Consider the following 12,957-nt stretch of genomic DNA (forward strand, 5'->3'; position numbering starts at 1 on the left):
TATTTTTTATTATTTTTATTAATATTTTGAATGGTTTTTATTTTTATACATTTTTAAATACTATTTTAATTTTGGATGAATTTGAAGTCATTTTTAGTAATTTATTTTGGTTTTAGTTCAGTTTTGTTTTGTTTTTATTTATTATTTATTGTTTTAGTTTTTATTTATTTTAGCAATATTAGTAATATTTTGAATTGCCTTTTATTTTTATACTTAATACTTTTCATTTTAATTTAACATAGCTTACATTTTAACTTAATGTTAACTTTTTTGTAATTTATTTCAGTTTTAGTTTAGTTTATTTCAACATTGTTTTTATTTATTGTTCATTATATTTTGTAGTTAGTAATTGTATTGTTTCTGTGAAATTGAAATGAGAAATGTTCCCTTGGCATCTAACTGAAATGATTTTTTGAAGTTTTAATATTTGGGTTTCTAAAATATTTTATTTCAGCTTAATTTCAATTAACAAAAAAAAAAAAAAAAAAAAAAAATATATATATATATATATATATATATATATATGTGTGTATATACATACACATTCACTCTTACACACACACACACACACACAATAAAAAGACAAGAGCAGAAGAGGTCATTTAAAGGGTGTAAATCGAGCCACATCACGCTACGCTGTTACAGTTTCTCAGCCCATAAGGCCTCCTGGACCGTCTCTACTTTCTCTCCCTCGTTTTTCCCCTCAGTGACCTACTTTGCTAATTATAGGTCAGAAGTTTCCACCACTGAAAGTTTGGTTTGAACAGTTGACAGGCCATGCGTTGAATCCGGGTCTGTGTGGCACCTGAGGACGCTCACGCCATGTTTGACTAAAACAGTTTCTTTATCTGACCGTGACGCCGTAAAGAAGAGACAAGTATTATCTGAAGCACCTGTGTGACGAGTGATGTTTGCGCTTCAAATAAGAGCCGTCTGTGTACAGATATAGTCAAGAAATGTGCTGGAGACATGAAGGGAGTTAGCCAGTTATTGTCTAGAATAGAGATTGTTGATCATAGAAATCAATTAGATATGTGCGAGGAATTTTGCTGAACGAACTTCAGTTGGTTGCTTTAAATGCCTGATAGTCTCGTTCTGTCTAATTACGTCTAATTATGATCAAGATCTTTTGCTAAGCTTAAATCATAAAAAGTATAAAAAAGATTTGGTCCTAAATGTAACATTTATATGTTTTAATTTCATATAAAAGTTCTATCCTTTTGAATGATACAATTTTAACAGTATTTATGAAGGTTCTAAAAAAACTGACATTTAAAAAAAAAATGAAATTCAAACAAAATACAAAAATTCTAACGCATTAATAAAAACTATTATAGTATGTAAGTGATACTAAGGGGCAAAACTCTTATCTTTTATGTTTAGTTCCCAAATATGCATCCCATAAAATGTATTAGTTTATGTTCAAACTGTGTTACTCAAATGGAATGAAATGTTACATGCAATTCAGATGCATAAATCTTAAAACTAGGCCTGAATATTTTTTGGAGTGTGTGCAACGTGACACATTTGTTTGAAGTAAATGTGTTTGTGTCTCCGCAGACATGCAGAGCTGTGAACAGTGTTGACCGGCGGCGTCTGGACAAACATGGAGCCTTGTGCCGAGTCTCAGGGAGATCCTGAGAGAGCTCAGGTAAGCACTCTCACACACACACACACACACACACACACACTCATTATGTGACTATAATGAGCCGTTAGAGCTCACACGGACCTGAATCGCCTTCACAATAACAAGAACAAAGCTGACGCTGCTGACACCAAACACATTTTAAAATCTCCTCACTCACACAATTTCTGTCCCATTAGTGACTACAAAAGACCAAAACACACCTCAGCTGTCACATCCTGTGAATAACGATCAGTGCAGAAGACTGCTGCATGCTGGGATACATCTCAGTGTCACAAAATAATGTTATGAATAAAACGTAAGACTAAGCCTGTTTTTTTTTTTTTTGCATTGTGAAATAAATTTTATGTTGATTTTAAAACCTTTTTACGCCCTGTTTCTTATTACGCTAATGTGTAAAAAACTAATAATTATGGGAAAATATTATTATAATTATAGATAATAATTAAATGAAATAATAATAGTGATATATTTAAATTTATTTAAAATATTACAAATATATATTACATTTGAATTAATATATATATTATATATATGTAATATAATTTAAATTAACTATCATGGTACAATTTCTGCCACTGTCTTTAATGTATGCAAATTAATTTGAAAACAAAACAAACCAAATACTAGTATTTAAAAAACACAAAAAATGCTATTATGGGAATATAATAATGTAACACTTATATTAAAGAAAAATTTTTTTTTTTTTTTTTTTAAATCAAACTTTGATGGTAAAATGTGTTTCATTGTTATAAAGATAATCTCAGTAATAAAATCTTTTTATTGCTTTACTGGTTATGTGAATCATTTCACACACAAGCCTAAGGTGTTACCCAGCATGCACCTGTGAGCCACGCTCTCTCTCTTTCATCAACCAAAATAACTGTCTGTTGAGCAGGAGTTGTGTAGGTGTTGAGAAGTATTTGTTTGATTCACGAGTCCTTTGCTGGAGCGAGAGCAGTGAGGAGTTTGTTTGTGTTTATTGTTCTGTTTATTTCAGTAAAGTGTGGATCATATTCCTCCGGCTCCAGCTACATCTGCTTCACATGCATCAGAAAACATCTGTATGAAAGCTTCTGTGGCCAGAGATCACAGAAGACAGATTTGGCTTTAGGTTAAGTGGGTTGTAATTGTACCAATGAACACCATTCATTGACAGAAGCATCTGCATCGGGTCATTAGCTAATTATAATGTCTAATTAAGTGTGATCACTTCTTAATATGTGTTTCAGTGGAATGATCCTGGCAATTGGCTTCATTTTAATTTCCATATTTCTTATATAATGTAATATTTCAGGATTTTTTTCCCATTATGATGATGAGAATTTGGGTGAAAATGTGATTAATTGCTGGAAAAATGTCACAAAAAGTAATGTTTTAATGTAATAATAATATAATATATTTTTTTTCTTTATATAATATCATTATATTATAATTGTAATTTGAATTGTATTTTATATATATATATATATATATATATATATATATATATATATATATATATATATATATATATATATAATTTTTTTTTTCAGATTTAAATAAATTGCAGTTAAATTTCATGATATCAGTTTATTAGATATGCTTTGATTAATAAAATTGAACCACTAAAACAGAGTATAGAAAAAATGAAAAAAAAAAACAAATTTAAAATTAAATAAAACATCGTTCTTAGTGCCCTAAAACAGTAATTGATCAACCATGACGTCCTAAATAGTTTGGATAACTGCTGATTTTACTCCACTTCTCGGAGTTATAAAGCTCACACCCTTCCTGTCTGAATCATCTGAGCACGGACAGACGGGATGAGCTGATAAAATAAATACTGCTAGATAAATCAGTAACCCTTGACCTGAGAGCCAGACCTTCATTACAGGATCGTTTCTTTATCTTAAAGTATTCAGTTTGTTGACATTCAAAAGGAAGTGAAATGCATTCGAACACAGGTCATCTAATGATCTTCAATGCATTTCACATAGTCGTCGTTTTCATCAAACTGACCCCGTGACCTCATCTGATGTGTTTCTATAAGGAAACGCAGCATCATTTTTGCATTAGATAAAGGAAGATGTCAATTCGCTAGTTGACAGGAAACCCCTGCCACTCGTTTCCTGTCTTTTGGAGGCACATAAACAGGAACCAAGGGCAGCTCGTATCTGACAGAAGATATCAGGCCTTGAACAGGATGTTTAGACTAAATACAGACACACAAACACCAGTGGAAATGTGAGTTTGAGTTAGACATTCACTCATCATGACCTGCACTCTTCGAATAGTCTCATGTGAATTCATTCATTTTTATTCTTAGCATATTGCATGAAGTTTAGGGTCTTCAGCTATGTTTTCTCTGACACTTCAGTTATTTATAGCACTTCTGAGTCTGATTTTTTTAGTCTTTAGTCACATTTTAGTTCAGATTATATGCGTTTTCTTCATGGGCAGTTTTTTATACGCTCTATTTTGCCTCCTGAAGTGGTTCATAGCAAGTAGTTTGTTTTTTCGAATGAATCATGAATTATTAATACACAGATCATGGAAACTGGAAATGAGTCATGGTGGGTTTGCGTAATTATCCAGATGTCATCTCAGGGTGGTTTATAAATACAAGAAGCTTTTTATTCAAGTCTGAGTGCAGTCTCAGTTTGTATTTTTTTATATATATTATAAGTAAGCTGTTTTAGGTTAGCTGGTTACTGTCACGTCAGTTGTAGTTTGTCATATGATTCATGCTCGTCCCTTTAAAAGTTTGCTGTTCACCAAGGCTGTACTCGTTTAATTAAAAATACTGTAAAAACAGGAATATTGTTAAGTATTGTTGCATATCAAAATAGCTGTTTTCTATGTGAATGTATGGTAAAAGTTTTGTTTGTTGCTGTGATCAAAACTGAATTTACTCCAGCTTCAGTGTCACATGATCCTTCAGAAATCATTTCTCAACACATTTCTGATTATTTTCAATGTTGAAAACTATACTACAGCTATTGTAATAAATAATAATGCATGTTTAAATAATGCGAATAATTATAATACATTTTTTTTTGACAAACTACAAATGAAATCATAAAAATTTAACAACCACTTTTTATTGTTTGTTGACATTCGATGTAATTTATTCACTGATCAGTTTAAAAGTATTTATTTTTTTAATACTGCAACTGCATTTTGAGATGAAAATCTAATATGTGACCCCGGATCGCAAAACCAATCTTAAGTGTACATTTTTCGAAATTGAGATTTATACAACACACGAAAGCCGAATAAATAATCTTTCCATTGATGTATGTATGGTTTATTAGGATCGGACAATATTTGGCAGAGATACAATTATTATTTGAAAATCTGAAATCTGAGGGATGCAAAAAAATCTAAATACAGAGAAAATCACCTTTGAAGTTGTCCAAATGAAGTTCTAAGCAAAGCATATCAATAATCAAAAATGAAGTTTTGATATATTTTCGGTAGGAAATGTACAAAATATCTTCATGGAACATGATCTTTACATAATATCCTAATGATTTTTGGCATAAAAGAAAAATCTGTAATTTTGACCCATACAATGTTTTTTTGGCTTTTGGTAAAAATATCCCCCAGAGACTCCAGACTGGTTTTGTGCTCCAGGGTCACATATGTTAACCATTTTAACATAAGTTGAAAAATGTGTAATTAATTCAATCATAAAATGCAACAATCACTTGTTGACATTTAAATAGTGAAACATAATTTGCAACAGATGTCATCATACTGTCATTTTTAATTAACAAAAATGTTTGCTTTAATGACATTTTGAGGTGAAAAGCTAATAGCTAAACTGATAATAACACTTCTTAAAGAGCTGAAATGTTTATTAGTTTACCTGCTTGTCATATAACCATTATCTGACGTCAGAGAACGATGGAATTCAGGGTTTTTTAAAATATTTTAAATGCTGATTTGAAATCACAGAGGGTTCTAAATATTTTAAATGCTGATTTGAAATCACAGAGGGTTCTAAATATTTTAAATGCTGATTTGAAATCACAGAGGGTTCTAAATATTTTAAATGCTGATTTGAAATCACAGAGGGTTCTAAATATTTTAAATGCTGATTTGAAATCACAGAGGGTTCTAAATATTTGAGGTCAAAGAAGTTTGGCTGAAAATCCAAATCAAGTCTATTTTTTTTTTTCATATATATATATATATATATATATATATATGTGTATATATATATATATATATATATATATGTGTGTGTGTGTGTGTGTGTGTGTGTGTGTGTGTATATATATATATATATATATATATATATATATATATATATATATATATATATATATATATATATATATATAGCACAGTTTCCTCATTTGAGAAGTATCTGGCAGTTGAGCCAAACCGTAAGTCACAGGACAGATCACAGTCTAAGAGACCTGATTTAATTTGCAGTGTTGTGTGTATCTAAGTAAAGGTGTGTGTGTGGGTGTGTTGAAGTGCAGTATATAGTGTGCTGTGTGTCCAGTTCACTGACTGACCAGCTGTGAGAAACCCTGAGCAAACAGACGATCATCTAATGATCAACAGACAGGGAGGAGCAGTCTGTGAGAATGAGAGATTTGTGTGATCTCTGCAGACGCTTTGGCTCACTAACGGTAGGCTAGCGCTCCGTTTCTCTGTTACTCACGATAAATCCGGACAGATGAATGAATGATGGCTGGGTGTAGATGGCATTCAGTGTCAATCTGGTGATATATGAGTGTCTCATGGGATCTCGTGTGATTTTATTGGCCTGTGTCATGTGATTTAAATAGTTACTGAACTCTGATCAGCTGTGGACTGCAGTGATGTTGCAACTTTAGACGCTAGCGTTTTACTATAGTAACTGCATTTGCATAGAGACACTCTGTGTGTGTGTGTGTGTGTGTGTGTTTGTTGTGACTGCTTTACACGAGACAGCTGTCGGCTAATCTGCCGGTGGTTTATCTGGGATAGTCTGTTCAGAAAGCAGGCCTCTGTCGGGTTGTGTGTTTCTCAGGACATCTTCACTTTTGAAAGTCCCATCTCATGCAATTTTGACAGTCTCACGGCCTGTGTGTAAATACAGCAACAGAAAACTAGATTAGTGCATGTTCTGAAGAAACATCAGTGTGGTTTACCCTGATGACACCATGTGATAAAAATAGTGTTGTGTACTTTAATTTTCCCTCCGCATTACCAATAATCACTTCTCCTTTTTTAAAAACTAGTTATTTGAGAATTAAATATCACTGTTTTATATATCAGATATTTGAATATATTTTGTTATACATTTGTTGTTATATATTTTAGTATCCTTTATTTGTTTTTATTTTTTTAATCCAGTATCAGTATCTTGCGAATTATATACTTATAATAATAATAATAATAGTAATAGTAGCAATAATTATATTTTCAAATTTTTTTTTTGAGAAATTCTTTTTTTATATATTTGATGATTTTTAAAATTATCAAATACAATTTTAATTCAATTAAAAAATTGAATATTAAATCACTTATTTTTTTATATGTTTGAGAATTATATTTTTTTAATTTGTTTTATTTGAGAATTCAACTTGTTTTCATATATTTTATATACATTTTCTGTGTATATTATCTTTTTAAAAAAAAATCATATTTAAAAAAAAAACATTTAAATGAGTTTTACATGTTTGAGGATTTTTTTTCCTAATATATTTTAGAATTCTTTTTTTTGTTGCATATTTAACAATTTTATATTTGTAATACTGTACTATTGTAATATTTTTAAATATTTGAGAATTATAGATATTATACTTTAATTTTCTACTTCACTTTTTTTACATTTGAGATTTCAATATATTTTTATAAAGTGTAGACATTTTTTATAATATTTTATATTCACCTAATTGAGAGTTTGATGTGTCATATACTCAGTATATCATAAGCGTGAGAGCTCTTTTTAGCCTCCTCTCACTCTCACGTCATTGGCCAATGCAAATGCAAAACTGGATTGGTTTATTTCCATCTGTTTGTTTTCATAGCTCCTTGTCTTTGCCAGTAAAGCTTCACCTTTCCTCCATCCCTCTTCTGCTTTTGTCAGCTCCACCTCTTCCCCGTCAGCTGCGTGTGGTGTTAAACGTCTGTCATTAGTAAATGTTTGCAGACTCTTCACCCACCAGCTGACAGACACCGTTCGCCTTCCCAGACTTCATTGATATTTTCACACTCCTGAAGTAGATGGAAAGAGGTTTCGGTGACAGTACCTTCCCATCGCCTCTGCAATGTTCTCTCAAACAGAACACAATTTCAAGGAGACTTAGTGTTAAAAAGTGGTCTGCCACACTGTCTGAAATGGACCGGCGATATATTACGGTTGAATGGAGATCAGCGAGACCACCGCGGAGGTAATAGGATCCACCCCTGGACCAGTACAGCCCATTACCAGCCAATGAGACGCGTCCGAAAGCATCCCAGTGATGGATTGATACTCTATACACCAGCTGTACCTTCTTCTAACCTTTGCTTTTCTTTCTCCCATCACTCCAGCTCTTTTTTGCCTTGCTCTTTGTTACAAAAAAGCTATTGCATCTGTAATATCTTTTACACACAGCCCAGTTATCCATGGCTTTCTGAAAACCAAAAACCGTAAGACCCAGACTCATTCAGGGTTGTGCAAAAACCATATATTTCAATACCAACCAGTCAGTAGTGTGCCTGAACGACTGCAAACCGAGTCTTGCACATTCCTAAAAGCTTCTGTGAGTCACAGTGCTTTAATTGTCTTTAATTGCGCCCTCAGGACTGACTGTACCGCCTCCGGATGAGCAGGACGGCTCTTTCTAGGTGTTTTATAAAGCTTCAGCTCTAGCTGTAGATGCTTGTGTGAATTTCCCGGATTGTTTTGTGGCTTGGTGACATTGCTGATTCGGCAGAAACGCTGTGCTTTCAAGTAGCGGTCCATCGGCTGTGTTCGTGCACAAGCGGACGTCGAATACTCTTGAGCGTTTTGCATTAATCTCCCTCGTGGGTTTGCTGGAAAACACCCGAATCTTGAGGGTTTAACACATCAGCTGTCGTCTTTGTTTCACGCGCCAGGAGATGCTAAACTGGCGTTTACGGGACTGTAAATCAATGATTCACAAAATATTGGCGGCTAAACGTTAAACAAAACCACTGAGCCGAGCCTCAACAGCACTTTGTGGCCATTTAATCAGTAATCGGTGAAAAAAAAAAATATTGTTCGTTAGTAAGTCACATGCATCTTTAATTGCATAATATACAAATATACAGTCTGTTTTTGTCATTAATTATGCACACTTTGTGCGTATATTGACTTTGACTGAAGGAGTCAAAGATTGAAGAAGCTCAACAGAAACAATGCTGATGCAAGGCACCATGGGATTGATTGCATCGATGTACTGATGCTGTTTGATAAATCATTGAAATCCTCATGCATGTCCATTTATTTTATATTCAGGCTAATTTGATTACATTTTCAGCTCTGTTTGACCACATTAAAAATCATTCAGCAGAATTATGTTGGTTTTCTCTGCACATTTAGTGAGTTAATAGACTCTGTGTGTGGCTGCTGATGAGCAATTCCATTGATTTGTTCTTCCAGACAGAACCGTGTGTCATCACCATAATTTAGCATCAGACCAGCACCGCAGGAGAACTAAATCTGTCTTGGAGAGACCTAGAAAATGTCAGTTTTGTTTTATTTTGAAGCCTGACCACATACACTATCATTGAGAAGTTTGAGGCCGGTGGATGTTTTAAAAAGAAGTGCCGTATGCTCACCAAGGCTGGATTAATTTCATAAAAAACATCTTATAAATTGTGAAATATTATTATGATTTAAAATAACTGTTTCCTATTTGAATATATAGTAAAATGGATTTTATATTTGTGATGCTCCGCTGTATTTTCAGCATTATTCCTCCAGTCTTCAGTGTCACATGATTCTTCATAAATCAGAATAATATTCTGATTCGCTGCTCAAGAAACATTTCTGATCAATAGATGTGCTGCATGCATTACTGATTTTTTTTTTCTCAGGATGTTTGGAGGAATATAACGTTCAAAAGAAGCATTTATTTGAAATTGAAATATTATATAACATTATGAATCACTTCACTGTCCTTTTCCGTCAGTTTAATGTGTCCTTGCTGAGTAAAAGTATTTAAAAATTAAATGACTCCAGTCATATCTGTATTAATTCTAGCGTGGGTGCCGACACCACATTACCTTCTGAATAATACTTGCACAAACTCTATAACCCTCGTATTATCAGACGCCTTTGCTCACAGATTAAATTAATGAAGGCAGGCATTGAATCATGCATTTCATGATTCAGAAACGACCTCTCTCTGTATCATGTTACTAAGTGCTACATTTACATATTATAAATTGTCAATTTTACAGTTAGTGATACAGTGAGCTCTCGAGGCCTTCAGCAGGAGGTTGTTTCGTTTCATGGTTTTATCACCCTCTTTTTGGGAGGCTGATAGGAAACCGAATAGACAAAACTCGGATGCTGAAAGCTTCTTGCTGGAGGAGACAGAGCAGACGAGGAGATGTTGAAGGATCATTATACAGATGCACGTGATAGAAACAGCTCTTTCTTAAAAACTATACTATGTATCTTGTAGCTTGTGTGTTTTATATTAAAGCATACACATTTTCTGCTTGTATTAAATAGCACGATGAGCCACTGCATTTGCTAAAATGCGCATTATAGAAATTATATAGTGTATCCGACAGTCTGTGTTATTTCTAAATTATATATACTCTACTATAATATTTAATATTTTTAATTAGCTTTTGTTTTTATATTCTCAGTTTAATAAGATTTTTAGTTTCCAGTCTTTATTAGAGGTTACAATTTTTTTATTGTTTTTGTAATTTTTTGTATATTTCTGTATTTCTACATAGCTTTGTTTTCTACATTTTATTTTATGTTTTGAGTTTCATTTGAATTATACTAGTTTTATGACTTTTATTATGTATGTTTAGTAGTAGTTACTAGTTTTAATAATTTTGGTACGCTAGCTTAGTTGCTGTTTTTATCTAGATTTATATTTTATCACAGCTTTCATGTTCAAAGTTTTGTTTTAGTTTTTTTTTGTACTTAATCTCAGTAATGCTGAAAACAGCTTTGACATTGTCATAAGTGGTCAAACATCACAAATCCATGAGCTCTTCGATCCTCTCTGACTGTTATTAAATTATATTTGTACAGAACTAAAACATCTTGTCAGATTACGCTGGTTTATCATGCGTTCTGACAGACATGATTAGACTAGTTTTAATCACAATGTGATTAAACAAACAAATGAACAGCCATCCACACGGTTTGAGTTGCCATTAAAGGGTTTGTTCAAACCACTAACCCCAAGCATAGTGCTTTACAAACACCTCTAATAAAGTTTAAGGGAACTGACATTGATTATTCAACATCGTGTAAACCGGTCACACACATTTCTTTAGGTTTAATTCCATTACAGCCGTCCATAGAGGCTCGAAAAGCTTTATTAATCAAACAATATCCTACATGACCTCAAACCGGCTTCATTTGTTTAAACAGTTCTCAGTGTGGGTGTCAATTACTCGTGTAGTTGTTGTTTGATTGACAGATGTCCCGACCAATCAGAATCCCAGAGTTTTTTGTATTGTAGTGGCTTTGATCTCTGTTCACTATAATCTTTGCTAATCCAAAATGTCCGGACTGTGTTATGAGTGTATGTGTGTGTGTGTGTGTGTGTGTGTTTGGCTCGTCTAACCCTCCGTGGATTTGTTCTGCTTAGTCTTTCTTGCTCTGTTCAGCTGGATTTCTGTTGCCAGTGTCTTATGTTTCAGTATGTTTGTCATTTTTAACTAATGCTGCTTTTCTTTTTTCCCTGTTTGTCTTTTTTGTCTTTTTTTCATGCCATCTGTCTGTCTGCTGCCAACGTGTCCCAACGCACAAAATCCAACCAACACCAAAACCAACATTTCCTGGCGGACCCTTCCTGTGTGTGTCTGTCTGTGACACGTGTGTGTGTGTGTGTGTGTGTGTGTGTGTTCAGCATCATGCAGAGAGCAGAGAAAACCCTGTCACCCCAGGTAAGAGGCTGACATTCACCTGTGTGTGTGTGTGTGTGTGTGTGTGTGTGTGTTATCTGTGCTCCTGTGTGTCAAAGTTAAAGGCACTTTATTCAGAAACGGGATACTTAACATTATATTCTATATAAAGCTGTTTTAATAACACGTGGAACAGAATTCAGCGATACATTTTTCATTCTGTTTAAACGTAATTTTTATGTTATTGTCACATCAACTTGCTACAATACATATTACATTTTTTGTCCAGTTATCATTTGGAAAAATAAATGTATACATTTTTTTTTTAAATAAAATAATTGTCATCATGATTGGATATGAAACATATTATTTTTTTTAAAAGCAAATTTATATACAATTTATATAGGCATATAATGTTTATGGCAGCATTATTGGAAATAAAATATGATATTTTTGTATATACGTTTAATAAAATGTATTTTACATAATTCTGTCAATATACATTTTTATAATGTTTATATGTGGCAGCAAGTTTGGATATGAAACAAAATCTTTGGGAAAAAAACATGAAATCTATACATTTATATGTGATTTATTCATCAGTATACATTTAATCATATTATATGTTTGTTATATATACATACATACATACATACATGCAAACAAACACACACACACACACACACACACACACATATATATATATATATATATATATATATATATATATATATATGTGTGTGTGTGTGTGTGTGTACGGTAGGAATAGAAACACAATTTGAGATTTGTAACATGGCATTCTGATTAATTGGCTCATTAGTAATTAGTTTCTTCACAGCCTAAGTGATGAGGATGAAATATTCATAATGCATCTTAAACAAGCATCTCTTATGAATGATTAGCATAAAGTGATTCATCTCTGTCGTTTCAGCTTCTCCTTTATTTTCTTTTGCATCACATTGAGCAGCGTGTGTGTGTGTGTGTGTGTGTTTACATGCTGTTATACACGTATAGCAACACAAGCACACGCAGACACATGCATATATTCACTAGAAGCTTGTTATTTCACCTAACATGATTTATGCTGCGTCATTGTGCAGAGTTTCATATGCATTTAATTTCTTCAGCTTCAGACATGCACGCACACAATCAATAGTGATTTATGTAATACTGTTGCAATGCTGGATGGTTTGTGTGATGCTGATGAGGTTAGATTTTAAGAAGTCATGTTAAACATTCACTTTTAATCTGTTTTAAAAACAGCACCATTAGAT

The 12,957-nt window shown here is 32.9% G+C and overlaps 1 protein-coding gene across 4 annotated transcripts in view; it reads left to right on the forward strand.

Moving 5' to 3' along the window:
- The window catches only part of LOC127979008 (oxysterol-binding protein-related protein 8), a 63,854-nt gene that overhangs the window by 19,770 nt on the left and 31,127 nt on the right, over positions 1-12,957 (forward strand). For 2 of the 4 annotated variants that reach the window (XM_052584099.1, XM_052584114.1), the window contains exons 2-3: positions 1,561-1,651; positions 11,689-11,725. In XM_052584099.1, the coding sequence (XP_052440059.1) occupies positions 1,607-1,651; positions 11,689-11,725 (82 nt within the window). In that variant the 5' untranslated portion in view covers positions 1,561-1,606. Of the gene's footprint in view, positions 1-1,560; positions 1,652-6,205; positions 6,277-11,688; positions 11,726-12,957 lie in introns of those variants that run through there. The other 2 variants (XM_052584107.1, XM_052584131.1) reach the window with 2 other exon arrangements.

This window comes from Carassius gibelio, chromosome A4 (assembly GCF_023724105.1).
Source record: "Carassius gibelio isolate Cgi1373 ecotype wild population from Czech Republic chromosome A4, carGib1.2-hapl.c, whole genome shotgun sequence".
NCBI classification, from domain to species: domain Eukaryota; kingdom Metazoa; phylum Chordata; class Actinopteri; order Cypriniformes; family Cyprinidae; genus Carassius; species Carassius gibelio.